The 18,034-nt window shown below is 44.0% G+C and overlaps 1 protein-coding gene across 3 annotated transcripts in view; it reads right to left on the bottom strand.

Annotated features, from left to right (window-relative positions):
- Positions 1 to 18,034, bottom strand: part of rreb1a (ras responsive element binding protein 1a) — a 40,319-nt gene that overhangs the window by 19,037 nt on the left and 3,248 nt on the right. The window contains exons 2-7 of one of the 3 annotated variants that reach the window (XM_055230172.1): positions 6,055 to 6,096; positions 3,501 to 3,587; positions 2,894 to 3,188; positions 2,402 to 2,471; positions 804 to 890; positions 252 to 415 (exon numbers count right to left, since the gene is read on the bottom strand). In XM_055230172.1, coding sequence (XP_055086147.1) covers positions 252 to 415; positions 804 to 890; positions 2,402 to 2,471; positions 2,894 to 3,188; positions 3,501 to 3,585 — 701 coding nt within the window. In that variant the 5' untranslated portion in view covers positions 3,586 to 3,587; positions 6,055 to 6,096. The remainder of the gene's footprint in view (positions 1 to 251; positions 416 to 803; positions 891 to 2,401; positions 2,472 to 2,893; positions 3,189 to 3,500; positions 3,588 to 6,054; positions 6,097 to 18,034) is intronic. The other 2 variants (XM_033985621.2, XM_055230171.1) reach the window with 2 other exon arrangements.

The following is an 18,034-nucleotide window of genomic DNA, read 5'->3' as shown; positions in this document are numbered from 1 at the left end:
ACAAACCCATTTCCTGAATGGTCAAAGCTGTGATCTAATTGGTGGAGAGAGTTCAGATCTTTTTGATGTTTCAGGGAAACAGGAAAAACCTCCACGCTCCACTGACGTCCACATAAACTCCACAAACCAGTCCAGGTCCTGGTCGGTAGTCCTTGTCCAGTAGTATTCCCGGTCCGGTAAGTCCCGGTCCGGTAAGTCCCGGTCCGGTAAGTCCCGGTCCGGTAAGTCCCGGTCTAGTTCTTGTCTGTTACCTGTGCATGTTGCCGTTGGTGGTAAAAGTCTGCCCGCACACAGAGCACTTGTACGGCCTCTCTCCGCTGTGCACCAACATGTGGCGGTCTAAACTGGAGGCGGAGCTTAGACACTTCCCACAGATGCTGCAGCTGTGGTCCGACGCCCCGGTGTCCGCGTTGTGCTGAAAGAACAAGATGCCCTACTATTAACATGTGAGACAGAGCGAGATGCCCTCCCTGTCATTCTCCAGTTTGAGCCAGAACCAAATTTGTGTCAAAATTCATTCTGCATCTAAAATAAACCTTATCAAACAACCTTTACAAACTCTGTTTCACTTAAATGTACTCAGGCCACAGCTGACACAGAACACACAACCGATTCTGGAGTCAAAGGGTGACACTAGAGTCAGGCTAACTACTAGCATGACTGACGCTGATCTGGTAAATGACTCAAACTGTTAAACCGGGGAGTGACACTGCCTTCAATGTGTGAGTCAGATGCCCTCCCAGTGTGTCAGGTTTCCCCAGATGCCCTCCCTGTGTGTTAGATTGCCTCAGATGCCCTCCCACCTGTCGAATGTGCATGGTGAGCTGGTGTTGGGTCTGGCAGTTCTTGTCACAGAGCGGACACACAAACGCATTGTCGTCTTTGGAGTCCTAAATTAAACAAACAAACAAATGAATGAATACATTAAACAGAGACACATTGGCAGCATTTGGCAGCATCGTGTGGTCATTATCGAACAAATGAAAAAAGATCTGCTGCTCCCTAGACTGGTCTGCATCTATCCGAGGGCATGACATTTACAGTGACATCAGCTCCCATTTGGCACTGCAGTTTTCTAATACGCAAGTCAGCAGACTTGCTTCTTTTATTACATTGTTTTAGATGACTATTGTAATTTAAAATGTCCAAATTTGAATCTATGACACTTGTAGATAATTATGTTATAACTATAGAGCAGACACAAGCGCGACAGGTGTGCTTTAATGTGTTATAAAAAGAACCCACTGTGTTGTCAGATATAAAATAAACACATTCAAATCAAACTTGAATTTTACTGATTATTAATGTAATGTTTATTTATTCATATGCACATTTGGATGCCAGATCCTACCACTAAAACAAATGTGTACTAAACCCAAAACCAATGAGGTGTCCTGATTTTAGGACAGGTATACAAGACAGACTGTAATGCTATTTTAAACCACAGGAGGCATATATTATAATGTTACTAATATTACCTTTGAGTGATGTAACGTTGATGATACTAAAATCTCCAATTCGACTTTGATACTAAGGAATAGACTTGACACTCGATACCCATTCCCATACCATGATTTAAAAAAAAACCTCTTTAGACAATAGAATGTGATTTTCAACATTAAATGGTAGTACTTTGTTTTCTATTCCCATGTGTCCTATATGTGTGTACTCCCTCAGTGTCCAGTAGTTCATAGTGGTCCATGTGTGTATACTAGTCTATGTGTCTTATACTTGTGAAAGATATAGATCAAGATCATTCTAAAGATATTCAGGAAAGGATCATTTCTGTCCTGTCAATGTGACTTTTTTTAGTATCAATACCTAGTCAAATGTTTTAACACAAGTCTAATCTAGTTTAGTATTTGATTTTAAATACTTTTGACAATAGTGATTAATTCTTCATAACAATAAAACTAATAACAATCCAGTGATAAAGGCCAACATGCACACACAGGTTTCATAATGATAAAAGCACACAGAGCGTTTGGGCTGACTCAGGGACAGAGAATTCCTCCGTCACAATGAAAGCAACACTTCCTGTTTCCTGTACGGGCAGGAAGTGATGACGCCAACGGGAATGTGGCCCCGCCGCGGGAAAAAGGAGAGCAAGAGAGAGAGAGGGAGAGAGGGAGGAATGTGAGGAGAGGAGTAACACAAGAGAGGGAAGAGCAAGAAATGGAGAGGAGGAGACAGAGAGAGAAGAGAGAGCAAGAAAGGGAGGGGAAGAGGAAGAAGGAGAGGAAAGGAGAAGAGGCAGAGGGGAGGAGGAGAGACAGAAGGAGTGAGAGGGGGAGGCAGGAAGAGGGAAATAGAAAAGAGAAAGAAAAAGGCATGAGAGGGAGAGGAGAACAGAAAGTAGTAGAGAGAGGAGTATAGAGAAGAGAATTCGACTTTGTCTAACCTGTGTGCGTCTCTGGTTCCTGCTAGGGGGCGCTCTCATGGCAGATGTAGGGGTTTTAGTGGGGGATGGACTGAAAGACAGAAAAGAGTAATTATTTATTCATTATTATTCATTTGGATTATGGAGACTGGATCTAAAGTCCTTGGTACTAGGGGTGGGACGAGAGATGGGGTCCAGGAGAACGAGTCGGGATTTAGAAATAATTAACAATAACCTTAGCACCCGTCACTATGAAATTGAAAGTGTTCTGTCTAAATATGTGAGCTACGTCTCTGATCAGTTGTAGCTAAAAGACAACTCCACACCAAGATACGCAACTTTCCAGCGCTTGAGTGAAGCCCTTTCATGCCTGTGTCAAATGTAAATCGTTATTATGTGAGCACAGTCTCATGGCACAAGTTCTCGTCTCATTCCTAGTTGTTACTGTAGTGGGTTAAGATGGTTTTAAAAGTGTTTTGTGATGTTTTTAGTTGGTTTTGTTGCATGTCCAACCTCGGCGAGGGTCCGGCTGAACTCGCAGATGCCGCACTCTCACAGGGCTCCTCCCCTTCTCCATTTATGGTCGACGATGACATCACCGATGACGACATCACCGCTGACATCATCTCGTTTATGGAGGACAAGTCTCCGGTCTCGGGTCTGGTCTCGGGTCTGGTCTCGGGTCTGGTCTCGGGTCTGGTCTCGGGTCTGGTCTCGGGTCTGGTCTCGGGTTCTGGTTCTGTCTCCATGGGTTCCTCTGATTCTCCATTTGATAATTCTTCTGGATTTGACAAACCATTCATAATTTCTGTGAAAAAAGTAAATTAAAACCAGGACTAAACCAGGGACTATTTTCGGGTCTAAACCAGGTCTAAACCAGGGACTAAACCAGGGACTAAACCAGGGACTAAACCAGGGACTAAACCAGGGACTAAACCAGGGACTAAACCAGGGACTAAACCAGGGACTAAACCAGGGACTAAACCAAGGATTAAACCAAGGATTAAACCAGGGATAAAGCAGTCAAAACCAGATCTAAAACAGAACTAAATCAGATCTAAAATAGGACAAAACCAGGGTCTAAACCAGGCCTAAACCAGGACTAAATCAGGATCTGTACCGTTGGGGGGCTCTTCTGGTTTCAGGTCTGTCAGGGCTGGACTCTCCTCTGGGTTCATCTCTCTCGGCTCCTCGCAGTTCTCCATCACTGAAAAATAAAATACATAATTATAGAAAAAAATTTGAAGTGTTTTGCCCATCAACACAACAACAGTGAGTTTTGCAGGATTCATACCAGTGACATGGCGGTTTGTGGGCAGATGCTTAGCCACTGTGCCACCACTGCCTACTATAATATACACATTTGAGTTTTCTTTCAAATAGGACACAATTTAAACATGTGGATTTGAAATATGTTTATCAGAGGATGAACACTGAGTGTTTGTCTTTCAGTCACATTTTCCTGCTCCTATAAAGTCACAAAATGGTGGAAAAAGTGTTTTGTTTTGTTTTTTTGGTCCCAGAGTCGAAGACAGAGGAGTTTAAACGAGAGATGGAGAGACAGGAAGTGGAGGTAAATGGGTACTTCCTGTTAGAGTGGCCCACAGGAAGTGCCTCTTGGACTCTTAACGGTTTAGTCCAGATCAAGACCGAGACCAGACCAAGCCCAGACCAAGTCCAGAACCAGTGTAAGTCCAGCCCGGGTCAAGATGAAATAACAGAGGGGTTTGTGCATGTTGTTGTAATGCCCCCCTGTGTCCACTAGGAGACCATGTGTTTGGCTCAAGACCAAACTAAATGAAAGGAGAGAGAGAGAGAGGGGGGGGGGGGGGGGAACAGAGAGATGGCAAGAGAGCGATAGCAAGAGAGAGATATAATGAGAGATATAGTGAGAGAGATATGAGGGAGAGAAAGAGGTCAGAGAAAGGGAGGAGAGAGGAGGACAGAAGACAGAGGGGGAGAAAAGGAGTGAGAGGAGGACAGCATGGTGATGCAGAGAGGGGTAGGAGAAAGAGAGGAAGAGGTCAGAGAGAGGGGGAGGAGAGAGAGCTAGGTCAGGAGGATGTAACAGGAGTCTGCTGCATCTGTTCAGAACCATCAGCCTCTCACAGAGAAAGGGGGGGTTAAGAGAGGGCAGAGAGGGGGGTAGGGTAGAGGAGAGGAAGAGAGAGAGAGGCAGGGCATAGAGAAAAAGAGAGGAAAGATGGGGGTTAAGAGAGGGCAGAGAGTGGGCAGGGGAGAGAATACAGAGAGAGGGAGGAGAAAGAGTGGGGACATGGGAGAAGAGAGGTAGAGGAAGAGAGGAGAGGGACGATGGGAGAGGTGGGGAGAGAAAGAGAAAGAGGAGGGGGAGAGGGTCTGCTAAACAAACAGACCTGATGATGATGTGTCACTAAATGTCACCCACTACCCCCATGTTCCTGTAGTGTTTAACTCAGGTGAACTTAAGGCTGAGTAGTATAGTCCTTTAAGTACCCAAGCGGTATAGCAGCAATAATGACAGTAGCAGTACTACTAGTAATAGGTCAGAGAAAGGGAGTACTAGTACTGGTAGTGGTACTAGTAGTAGTCCTAGCCGTCGTAGTAGCAGCAGTAATGATCACAGTAGTAGCAGTAGCAATAGTAATAGTAGTAAAAGTAGCAGTAGTAGTAACAGTAAAAGCAGTAATATCAGTAATAGTAATAGTCCTGTCAGTAGTAGTAGTAGTATCTGAGTCAAAGTGAGAACAGTGCCACCAGTGTCACCTGTGTCACTATAAAAACTAAACTCATCAGAGGCAAAGTCGTTACACTTCATGTTTTTACACTGAAGTCAACACTCTGTTTTTCCCTCCCTCTCTTTGAACCCGTAGTTTGAGCTTCTAAACTCCAGGAGGCGTTATAGAGTCCCCTGTGCTGTGAACATTCTGAACACAGCAGAGGTTAAGCAAGCTACAGAAACGTTTTTAGAATTAAAGCTACTTTGCTTAAGTTTTCTAGATGAGCGTATGCCACGTACCGGTCTCCATGGAGATGTTATAGCTTTGTGTGCAATGCTGATATTACACAAAAAATACCATCCCTGTAGAGCAGTATTTTACTTCTATGGGGTAGTAACTGCACATAACATCAACAGATTCCTTTTATTGTTTTGCCCCAAACACCACATTAACATGTTTTATAAGTTTCACTTTTGTTTTTGGCACTCTCTGTTTTCCATCCCTTTGCTCCCTTGCACTAAGTCACCCCCCCTTCAGAGCGCTACACTATCAGCATGTAACTAATGACACTACTGCACATCACATCAGGTTTGTGAAGTTGTACTGTATTGTTTTCTATCAACTTTTTGTATATTTACAGAGAATTAAGAGGGCTGTGTGGGAGCAATTGGATTTTTGAAAATGAAAGCAACACTACGAGATACTAAAAAATAAAAGTATGTGATGTAAGAGTTGAGAAATGACCAAAATACGGCCTAAAAAACATGAGCGATGGAGAAATGGAGCGATGGAGGGATGGAGGGATGGAGGTGAAGCGGCGACAGGAAGTGAAGCCATGCCACAGGAAGCAGCAGGATTTCAAAATAAAATGGCTCCAAATGTGAAAGGGGGAAATGAGAGCGGCTGATTGGACGATGGAGAGGCACACGAGCCAATCAGGGTCAGGGAAAGCGGCGGAGGGCGGGGCATAGTTACCTGTTGCTATAGTGACGCTGGGAGAGGGCAGGGTTTATCACACTGTGGAGAAAAAACCAGGGTCAGTCACAAAGCTAACACAGGCTAATGCACGAGCTAACACAGGAGCTAACAGAGGCTAAGGCTAACAACAGGTGAGTTCAACTGTGAGATTGCAGATTTGTTAACCTAGTTTATTATTAATATCTCTAATTACTGGCACAAAGTGAAACAAAAACTGGCACAAAAATTCGGCAACTACCCTGTCAGTTTAAATAAACAAAAGTCTAATGATTTTTTCACAACAGCTTCAGAAAGTGGAGCCATTTTTCAACCCCAAAGACGTGATTGTCGTCAGTTGAAAGGACTTTAAACCATAGGATTAATATGACAAGTTTGTGGAGCCGATCCCAAACAAATAATGAGAAGGTTCAACATTTGTGGATGAGAAGTTTGGAGAGAGTTATATACAGTGAAAACACAGACACAATTTTTTCTCCAAAATAAACTACAAAATAATTACAATAGGCGATAAACACAAAAACCCTAAAGCAAGATTATCCCTAAAACATGAGCACAAAACAAAAAGCAAAATTACACTTTTTGGTAGTTGGTTATCTGTAATGATCCATAGAAGATATTTGAGCTGCAGAGGGTTGAAAAAATAACATCTAGGAACAAAAAGGTTACTAAAAATTATATTATTTAACAATAAATCAATAATAAATATCAGTGGGAGGAGCAGACAGGAGCAGACAGGAGGAGACCCAGAGGAGCACAGACAGGAGCTTGTGTATCTGCAAACATTTCTCCACTTGGGACAGACAGTTCAACCACTGACCAGCAGGGGGCCACACACACACTCACTGTTTGTAAAAGGCTGATGGAGAGAACACGGATGTACACAGAGGAGAGAGGGGAGAGAGAGAAAGGTACACACATGGAGTACTGAGGAAGAGGTCATGTTTTTTGTATGGATGTTTGCATCTTCTGGGTGAGGAGGCACAGTATTCTACTGCAGTAGTAGTAGCAGTAATATTATGAGAGCACACAGGGAGAAGAAAAGTGAGAGGTGTGTGCAGCAGAACAGTATCAGTAGCTTTAACAGTAAGAGTAGTGTAAACTGGCTGATTACACATACGGGGAGGAGGAGAGTGAGAGTAGTAATAGTGTAGTAGTAACAGTAGTACTATAGAGTACACAGGGAGGAGGAGGAGAGTGAGAGAATGTGAGTTTGACAGGCACAGACACGTGTGGACAACAGGAGCCTGAGGAGAGCAAGAGAGCAACCTGCTCTGCTCTGTCACATCTGATAAGTATACGCTACAGTACTACAACTACAGCTACTACAACTACGACAACTACTACAAGTACTACAAGTACTATAACTACTGCTGCCAACCTGCTCTGTCCCATCTGATAAGTGTACACTATGATACTACAACAACTACAACTACTACCAACCTGCTCTGCTGTCACATCTCACTATAAATATACAGTAGAATACTACAGCACTATCACTACTGCTGCCTCTGTCTGTAACGCAGTACTGATATAAATACACAACACTACTGCATCAGGAGAAAAACTTGCTCTACTGTTACTCTCATTTTTACTCCTACATTATGATACTACTACACTAATACTGCTCCTGCTATGTCACAGTCAAATCAAATTCAGTATTAAATCACAAATGAGGCAAGATATTTAGATAATAGAAAGTTCTGTGCAAAGAGATTTAGACCTTTACAAACAGTCCCTGTGAATCAGCTTCCCCTCCCTGTGTGTCAGATGCCCTCCCTGTGAATCAGGTTCCCCTCCCTGTGTGTCAGATGCCCTCCCTGTGTGTCAGATGCCCTCCCTGTGTCTCCATGGGGTCTAACCCTGTCGTTTACACAAACATGTTCTGAAATGCATGTGATTCTTGGATGAGTTTAAAGTTCAGATTCTGTCTCTCTCAGATGTAAATTCTCCTGGACAGGTTTAAAATGTGAATGCTCTTAAAGTTGTTAAAACAGTTAAAGTCAATTGGATTTTTTTCCCAAACTGTGCAGCCCTAGTCCTGATATACTGCTGCTGTTGTGTCCTTAGGCAGGACACTTCGTCCCATCTGAGTGTGAGTTCTGCCCCGGGTTTCTCAGTAGAACAGAATCCTGCAGAACCAGCCCGACCACTCCATGCACCCGGCTGCGCTCTAATTGGATGTCTCACCTGTCAGTCATCACAGGCTGTACTCTGATAGGCCGGGAGAGCGTGAGAGCCCGCCCCCTGTGTCTGTGCTGAGTCAAACAAGTTTAAACTCGCTTCAGTAACAAGATCCAGAGCTCAACAGAGACCAGAGAGCGGGCCTAAACCGGGCCTAAACCGGGCCTAAACCGGGCCTAAACCGGGCCTAAACCGGGCCTAAACCGGGTCTAAACTAAGACCAGGACTAAACCACAACTAAACCAGGTCTAAACCAGGACTGAAACTAAGCCAAACTGCACCAGGATGAAACATGAAAACTGTCAAATACAACAGCTAAACCATATATGGGAGGGCATCTGACACATAGGGTTACTGGAGGATGGCAGGGCATCTGACTGACTGGTGGGCAGCAGCTGTCGGCCATGTTGATGTGAAACAGGTGGAGCAGACAGGAGCCCATTCACACGAGCTAACACACGCTAACACATGCTAACAGACGCTAACGCCACTGAAAGACTGTTTGTTCTGCCACACCAGATGTTAACGTCAAAAAGAGGAAAGAAGAAGCGAGAGGGAGGAGGGATGGATGGAGCAGGCAGAGGAGGGGAGAGGGAAAAGCAGGGAGGAAGGAAGGAGGGACTTTTTACTTCATGGAGGGAAGAAGAGGAGAGAAAAAGGAAAGAGAGAAAGGGGGAGGGGAAAGACAAGAGGTGGAGAGAGGGGGAAAGGATGGGAGGGAGGAGAGAGGGAATAAGAGGAGGGAAGGAGGAAAGAGAGAAAGAGGGAGGGGAAGAAGAAGCCAAGGGGAGGAGAGAGAATGGAAGGAGAGAGGAAAGAGAGAAGGAGAGAAGAGAGATGGAGGAGAGGAGAGATGGAGAAGAAAAAAGTGAGGAGTAGTAAAAGAGGAGAGGGGAGTAGGAGGAGAGATAGAGGAGGAGGATTGAGCGGGGGAGACAAAAAGAAAGTGGTTGGGGGAGGGAAGAGGAAGGAAGGGGAGAAAGAGGAGGAGAAAAAGAGAGGGGGAGCCGAGGAAGATAGGGAGAGAGGCAGGAAAGGTAAGGAGAGAAAAAAAGAGGGAAGAGAGGACAGAACGAGTATAAGCTGGTGATGAGTGTGCTGATGCTGCAAACTCAAAGTCTGATCTCACTTTTAGTTTTATTTTCTGGAGTGAGAATGAAAATATAAAAACTGTGAATTTAAAAACAGGAAGAGAAAGTGCTGAGTCACTGAGCTCACACGGATTTAAGGAACCACAGGGTTAGACTCAATGAGACCTGTGCTTAGGCCTGGTTTAGGCCTGCTTCAGTCTTGATCTAGTACTGGGTTAGTCCAAGTCCAGTCCTGGTCCAGTCCTGGTCCAGTCCTGGTCCAGTCCTGGTCCAGTCCTGGTCCAGTCCTGGTCCAGTCCTGGTCCAGTCCTGGTCCAGTCCTGGTCCAGTCCTGGTCCAGTCCTGCTTTTGGCCTAGTTGCTTTAGGTCCAGTCAAATCCTGGTTCAGTCCCGGTCCAGTCCTCGTCGAGTCCTGATCTAGACCTGATCCAGTCCTGCTCTGGTTCTGGTCAAGTCCTGGTTTGTTTCCATAGTAACCTTTTCGTGATGTTGATACACTGAATAATTTATGTCTAATCCCCTCAGACATAATACTTCAATAAAAATATTAATAAACATTAAATTGAATCTGGATTTTATATTCACTTACTTAAAGTAGGTGAATATAAAAGTATACATTTAACTTTATAAACTTTAAAATGTATAAAAGTGAAACTCACTGAGACCTGAAGTCCGTTGTCATGGTAACAGATGTTCAAACTTTAGCAAATACAAACCGAACCGACCAATGGAACGCAGCGTTGTATCGCCACAGAAACAGCAGCCTGGGCCATCAACAAACTAATAAATGAGTAAATAAATAATATCCCTAAGGAAGAGGTTTGAAGTCTGGAGGTTTTCTCACGGGATAATGAGAGAAATGAGAAGCGTGTGAGCCATCTCAGCAGCCAAGAGCTCATTTAAAAACTCATTTATTGAATAAGGAAATAAAGTGATCTCTGGACCTTTCTGTCATTTAACAGTACATTCAGATTTTGTGTGATACTTCAACCTCAACCAAAACATGTAGTCCCGGTCTAGGTCCCGGTCTAGGTCCCGGTCTAGGTCCCGGTCTAGGTCCCGGTCTAGGTCCCGGTCTAGGTCCCGGTCTAGGTCCCGGTCTAGGTCCCGGTCTAGGTCCCGGTCCCGGTCTAGGTCCCAGTTCAGGTCCTAGTTCAGGTCCCAGTTCAGGTCCCAGTTCAGGTCCCAGTTCAGGTCCCAGTTCAGGTCCCAGTTCAGGTCCCAGTTCAGGTCCCAGTTCAGGTCTCATTCAGACCTTGTTAAGACCTGGTTTAGTCCTGGTTTAATGATCTACAGAATGGAGTTGGTGTAAAGTCCAAGGACAGATCTCTGCATTTCTCCTCCTCTTTCTGATAAAACGACTACAAAGATTTAAACTGTATTTGCACTTTTTTTCATCTTAAGTTTAAAAATTTTAAATAAATATTATGAATCCTGACAGAAGTCTAAGAAAAGAAGAGGTTCTTATTGTGAAGGGCAGATGATTGACAGCGAGTTCATGAGCTCACAGCAGACAGGACTACAGCACACCGCCTCCTGCGAGGAGCTGGTTTGACTGACATCAGCATCTGAAATTCTTTTTACTCATTACCTTAAATATATATGCACAGGGCAAGGAGGCAAGGGGTGCATCCTAGCTCTTGCTTCCTTGACTCCTAAATACAAAAATAAATTTCACTAAACCATTTGAGGAGTCGGGAAGGTAAGTGAACAGGGCTGGGATGCACCCATCTTCATAGCTCCTTTAACCCCTCTCCTTCCCCTGCCTCCTTCCCCTGCCTCCTTCTCTCTCTGACAATTGACAAAACAAACATTAAAATAAAACGTGTAAAACTTCTCTGCAGCTCAGAATTACATCTACCCCCGATGCAAAGCACATCCCAATGTACAAATCACAAAGTCTTCAGCCATTCAAGTAAATGATGTGCCAAGGAAAGAGGAGAGAAAGAGGGAAAGAGACAAAGAGGGGAGAGAGAGAGGTGTAGGAGGAGGACGAGGACAATAGTTTTAGGTGTGGTCCAGGAGAGTTCAGTTTCATTCGTCTCCAGGCTCCTCTCTCTCCTCCCCCTCTTTTTCTCTATCTTTTAAAACTTTGTCAGTTTATTTTCCTTAATGTATGTTCTAAAAAAAAAAAGAAATCAAAACAAAGTCAAATAACAAATAGTGGCATGACAAAATGGAGGAGAGAGGAGAGGGGAGAAAGAGAGGAGGAGAGGAGGAGAGGGGGTGGGTGTTTGTGGCTTGGGGGAGAGCGAGAGGGAGGGAAAACAGACACACCCAAAGGTTAAACACTGACCCGCTGACCCGAGGAAACACCTGAGGAGAGAGAGGACTACAGCTCCCACAATGCAATGCAGCTGGAACTACAAGCCAACACCATTCAGATAGAGGAGCCAGTATCAAATCACAAATTTTTTTTTTTTTCCCCTGATCATTTCTATCATGATGAGTCCACTATTTTTATACTGCCACGGGATCAATGCTTTACAAATGCTTTTATTTTGGCGGGATTCTGTTTCCTCTCAGTCAGAGCTGAGGCTTTACCTGGATCACTGCTCAGAAAACGCTCGGATTATGACTCATGTAAACACGCTTACTCAGACCTGGCTTAGACCTGGCTTAGACCTGGTACAGTCCTGGTACAGTCCTGGTACAGTCCTGGTACAGTCTTGGTTCAGACCAGGTGGCTTTATTTTAAACAACTACATTTTCAGCCTGAATCTGCAGAACATTTTTAGAAGGATGCTGATCTTTCCTCTCCTCTTTCTCTCACTTAATCCTCCCCCCTCTTCTATCACTCCTCCTCCGCCCCCCTCCTTCTCTCCACTCTTCCATGTGTCTCTAAATGTCTTCGTAGCTTTAGTTTGTCCCTCCCCTTCCCACTCTCATCTCTTTTCCGTGCTCCCCTCTCTCCCCGTCTTCCCTCTCCTCCTCCTCCTCCTCCTCCTCCTCCCCCCTCTCCCCTACCACTTTCCTCTCCTCCATATGTCTCTAAATGTCTTGGTAGTTTTAGTGTCTTCTCTCTGAGGTGGAAACAGCTGACCAAACGGAGCCCTGACTCAGCACATGGACCAGAGGGAGGGTCCGGCCAGGTTCAGACCGGGTTCAGACCTGCTGTAGTCTTGGCTTAAAACGGGTCTAGACTGGGTTCAGACAGGGTTTAGACCTGCTGTAGCCCTGGTTCAGTCTTGGTTCAGTCCTGGTTCAGGGAGGACTGGAGGAGGGGGAGGTAAGGACCAGTTCAGCTGTTGAAAACATGTAAGAGGAGCATCTTCACTCCTCAGTCACTCACACAAGAAGTATTTAGCTCATCGAACCACATGGACTAAACCAAGGTATAAACCAGGGCTAAACCAGGACAGGATATGTATGTTGCAATGTACTTTGTAGTAAAAGTATAGTTTAGTAAGTTACCCAAGTTTTCCCTGTATAAATGAGTCTGATGGTGTAAACCGTGAACATACTGGAGCAGAGCCAAACATCAGGGAGAAATATCAAAATGTGACCAATACAGATACCTGAGCAGGGCCAGTATAAGTAATAGTTGTATTAGCAGTAGTATTAGTAGTAGTATTAGTAGAATTACAGTACTGGTGGAGGGGGTTGGGTGGAGGAATGCTGCAGAGTCAGATGCCTCCTGCTCCAAATTTGGGTGTGGTTCAGCAGATAACACCAACCACAGACTCCACACGTCACTGCAATACTGCACTAAATACTGCAAGAAAATACTACTACAGCAAGTACTACTAATGCAGCTATTAATGCTGTTGCTGCTACTACTACAACAACAACCACAGACTCCACAAATAGCTTTAATACTGCACTAAATACTACAAGCAACAACAACTACTGCTGCAACAAGTACTGCAAGAAGTACTGTTACTGCACATACCACCACTACTACTACTATAACCATAACTTCACATGCCACTAGAAATACTGCACGTAATACTATCAGTACTACTACACTACTGTACAATGAGTACTTCAACAAGTACTGCTACAACCACAAACTGCACACCTGACTATACTGCACTTAATACTACTAGTACTACTGCAAGTACTACTACCACACTGATCATTTGAGTATGTACAGTATATCCCACCACACCAACATCTGCAGATTCAATAAAGACAAGCTGCCCCCATCTCAGTCTGACACTACAGGGAAACAGGAGGATGGGAGGGCATCTGACACACGGATATCAGCTCAGAGCAGAAACACTGTTGGTTCTGTTTAAATAAAGCTTTTATTTACAGCAGGTCCAAAGTCCAAGAGAGTGAAGGAATTAACAGAAAGTGAGAGGGGAGGAGAGGAGAGAGGGAGAGGAAAGGAGAAAGGGATTGTGAACGGTGTAGGAGGAGGAGGAGGAGACATTCTTATCAAACACAAACAGGAAAACAAATGCTGCAGCTGATGGGGGAGTTAGCTTAGCATCTGAACCAGCCCTGCCAGATCTGTGTCACTAAAGTTTCTTCCCTCTTCTCTTCAGCAAGACCTGAAGAATGTACCAGGACTGAACCAGGACTGAACCAGGACTGAACCAGGACTGAACCAGAGCTTAAGTAGGGCTAAGCCAAGAAGTATGCACTCGAACTATACCAGGGCTGATCCAGAAGTGTCAAACCTTTGTCGTTCACACCTCTGCACCTTCAAAGCTAGATTTAAGGTCCTGGTTCAGTCCTGGTCAAACACTGTCTTATCACATTTAAGACAATTTTTGGTAGACTCAAATTCATATCATTCAAAGAAAGACAAATGAGGACAAATTTAAGAAGGACCATGTACAACAGAAGGATGGGAGAGGAGGAGAGAGAAGAGAGGAGAGAGAGGAGAGGAGGAGTGAAAGAAGTGAAGGGAGTAGAGCAGAAGACGGTCAGTGTGCTTTAATTTAAGTCCTGAAGACTCTTGTTGCGTCTGTAACGTAATCCAGGCTAAAAAAGGAGGGGCTAAAAATAAAACCGCACTCTGATTGGACGAGACGCTCAGGGTTAAACTGCACTGTGTCAGGGAGCAAGGCGCTAGGTGGGAGGAGCTAGGAGATGAAGAGGGAGGAGACGAGGAGGGTGGAGTTGAGGAGAGAGGAGATGAGGAGAGAGGAGACGAGGAGGGAGGAGACGAGCAGTGACAGCATCCTTCCGGTCTCTCTCTGGACCTGAAGTATGTAACCTAAATTTGGCTCAAGTTTGATCATCCAATGTTTTTTTTTTTTTATTTCAATTAATTAACATTTTAATTTTGTAAAAATATAATACACTTTTCTTGTTGGGGAAATATTCTGTTCTGAGCTTTAAACTCATCCTACAATCCCATCAGAACATGTTTGTAGAGGTTTAAACTACAGGGTTAGCAGAATAAAACCCCATAGAGACACAGGGAGGGCATCTGACACACGGGGAGGTCTGGCTGACATTACAGAATAAAATGTGTAATTTGAGAATAGTCAGACTTTAAATTGTGATTTAGGTTCCGCAGTCGTTAGGATCAAGTTAGATCGGGTTTAGATCGGGTTCAGACGCGTTGGGACTCAGAGCTGCTGCCTTCCACACTCGTCCAGATCACACTGTGGTGAGAAATGCCCCTCCACCAATCAGCACAAAGCTCTCACCTATCTGCGACAATCCCAGCCAATCAGAGCACAGCTGTCATACTCCATTCACTTTACATGTGTTTACAGGTGTCAATACGGGGAGGGCATCTGACACACAGGGAGGGAGAGGGAGGGCATCTGACACACAGGGAGGGAGAGGGAGGGCATCTGACTCACATCATGTAAACTTGTAGGACTGGAGTCAAAGGACTGAACCAGGACTGAACCAGGACTGGTCTTTTGTATAAGAGCTCATGTGCTGCAGAGGACCTCACACCTGTTCACACAAAACACAACTGGGACCATCCGAGACCAGACCACGTGGATCCTAACCGGTTTAGACTCACACAGGCTCAGTCTAGGTCTTATTTAGTCTTGGTTTAGACCTGCTTTAGTTCTGGTTTAGTCCGGGTAAAGCTCAGACTAAACCAGGACTAAAGTGGAGGTTGCAACAGTGTCCTGGTTTAGGGAGTGTAGAATTTCATGTAGGAATGTGAACGGCCCGTCTCCATCTTCACACAAACCATCTGAGCCAGACCAGGCAATACCCAGATCTCAACCAGGACTGGACTAGGTCTGGACCAGGATTTGAACCAGGAATACCTAGCTGGGATTCTATATTTAAAAGGTCCTATATTATGTAAAATTGACTCTTGTAGCTTTGAGCTGTTACCTCCTCAAAAACGGACCCGGAGTTGAGTTTTGTTTCATTCACACATGTTTGAGTAACACTTTATTATTAGTCTGTCTACATCTTCAAAGCTCAAAATGCTCTGTTCCACCTTGTGATGTCATGAGTTGGTAGTTTAAGCTAACAGCTCCTTTTTATCTTTAATTCAATAGAGATCCAAATGATTGTAGTGAAGGTGTGTGGAGTTTAAAAACACAGTGGAGCACTTCCTGTATTAACACATGATGACATCACAAGGTGGAACCAAGTGTTTTCTGTTTGAGAGAAGAACTAAATATGCAGAGTTTGTGTGTTAAACATGTGGGAATGAAACAAAACACAACTCCAGGTCTGTCTGATGAGGAAAGAGCATTATAACACGGATCAGAAAATAGTGTAATACGGGCCCTTTAAGGTTGATGGTGAAACCAGAGGAAACCCACAGACTACATACACATCAGGCACATGCAAACTCCAGTTTGAAATCAGACCAGAGTCGTCCTTGTTGAAAGGTGAGAGGTACTAACCACTCTGCCACTGTGCGGTCACCCTATTAAAGGGCCCATATTACACCATTTTCTGATCCATGTTATGTAGTAGTTTCCTCATCACCAACACACCTGGAGTTGTGTCTTGCTTCATTCACACATGTTTGACACACACACACTCTGCACATTTAGGCTGAGTTTCTTCTCAAACAGGAAATACTGTTCCACCTTGTGATGTCATGTGGTAATACAGAAAGTGTGCCAATCTGTCTTTAAACTCCATACACCTTCATTAGGTTGATTTCAGCTCTGGAAATGCCAATCTCTACAGAACTAAAGGTAAAAGAAGCTGTTAACTTGAAAACTACCACCTCATGACATCACAAGGTGGAACAGAGCATTTTGAGCTTTGGAGATGTCGACAGACTAATAATAAAGTGTTACTCAAACATGTGTGAATGAACAAAACACAACTCTAGGTATGTTTTTGGGGAAGTAACAGTATTCAACATGGCTTAAAGCTACAAGAGTCAATTTTACGTAATATAGGAGCTTTAAACAGATGACTCCCCACCCCCCACCCCCCCAGTCACCTGCTCCTGTCCTTCTCACTGCCCCTCACACATAAAACTATCTCTGTGCACGAGACATCCACCTGCTCCTCTGCTCCTGTCCAAGATACTGTACGACACACACACACACACACGTGCACAATACTCTACACACAACCACAAACACACTGTCCGACCACTGCCCAACAGATTGTGGAGTTACTTGCATGTGTATGTGACAAACACACAGCCACACATGTGCACAATACTCTTAACACACACACATCACTGTCCTCAAGCGTACATGTGGTTACATACACAACCAGAAACACACACGCAGAGACACATCTCCGCTCCACTCCATCAGAGACCACAAAGGCTACAAACACTAAACTTTCTTTAACATATTAAGAGAGCACTTGTATCTGTATGTGACAGTGTCTGGCACACAGCAGAAGTGCATTGTGGGAATTGCAGTATTTAGATGCTAATGCTCGTTTGTTTTGGGACAAAGAACAGGTTTGAATATTAAAAGAGTCAAAGTAAAGTTTGTGTTGGGCCCAAACAACCGCAGACACTCCACACAGGATTACTGCAGTACTAATGGAGTACTACTGCAGTATGAAGTACTTGATGACATCACTGATGAGTCGTACAATGATTAACTCAATCAGAGCCTGATGCAAATTCTAACCACAGAGAGGTTCACATCCATCACAGATTTCACCAACAACTTCATTCTCCATAAAAGCCTATTCTAATTTAAACTACTCAGAGATCGTGTCTAATGTGAGCATTCATTTAACCTTGTTTCATGCATGCCTTTAATTTCACCATATTGTATATTTTTAGCTATTATTTTTCAATTTTAAGTTGCACCATGTCACCATAGCATATATAGCTTGAGAATATGCTCACTGACACCGAGGCTTCTCTGATTCTGATTTGTGTTGCAAATTCAAGTTGAAGTATCTTTCCAAATATACAGAAGTGCTCCACTACAACTCCACATAAGACTGAATAACATAAAGCTTGGCCTTAAAACAGACATATTGTGCTTGTGTCTGCTCTATAGTTATAATCGATGGATCTGTGGGTCATTATGTTATAATTTGCACATTTTAAACTCCAATATTAATCTAAAACAACTTAATAAAAGAAACAAGTCTGCTGACTTCTAGATTAGAAAACTGCGGTGCCAAATGAGAGGAGTTGATCTGGAAAATGGTGTCTTGAAAATAAGTGATTAAATATTGCTCAAACATGAATCACTCCAATGAACAATTGTAATATGGTTAAAAGGTCTCACTGCTTTAACAAAAATAAAACATTTCATAGGATAGATTTGTCAGCAGTGATGCTCGAATCACATCTTAAGCACAGACAGTTCTTTCAACTCCAGACT

This window comes from Periophthalmus magnuspinnatus, chromosome 20, assembly GCF_009829125.3.
Source record: "Periophthalmus magnuspinnatus isolate fPerMag1 chromosome 20, fPerMag1.2.pri, whole genome shotgun sequence".
NCBI classification, from domain to species: Eukaryota; Metazoa; Chordata; class Actinopteri; order Gobiiformes; family Gobiidae; genus Periophthalmus; species Periophthalmus magnuspinnatus.
This window is presented reverse-complemented; position numbering and strand designations above follow the sequence as displayed.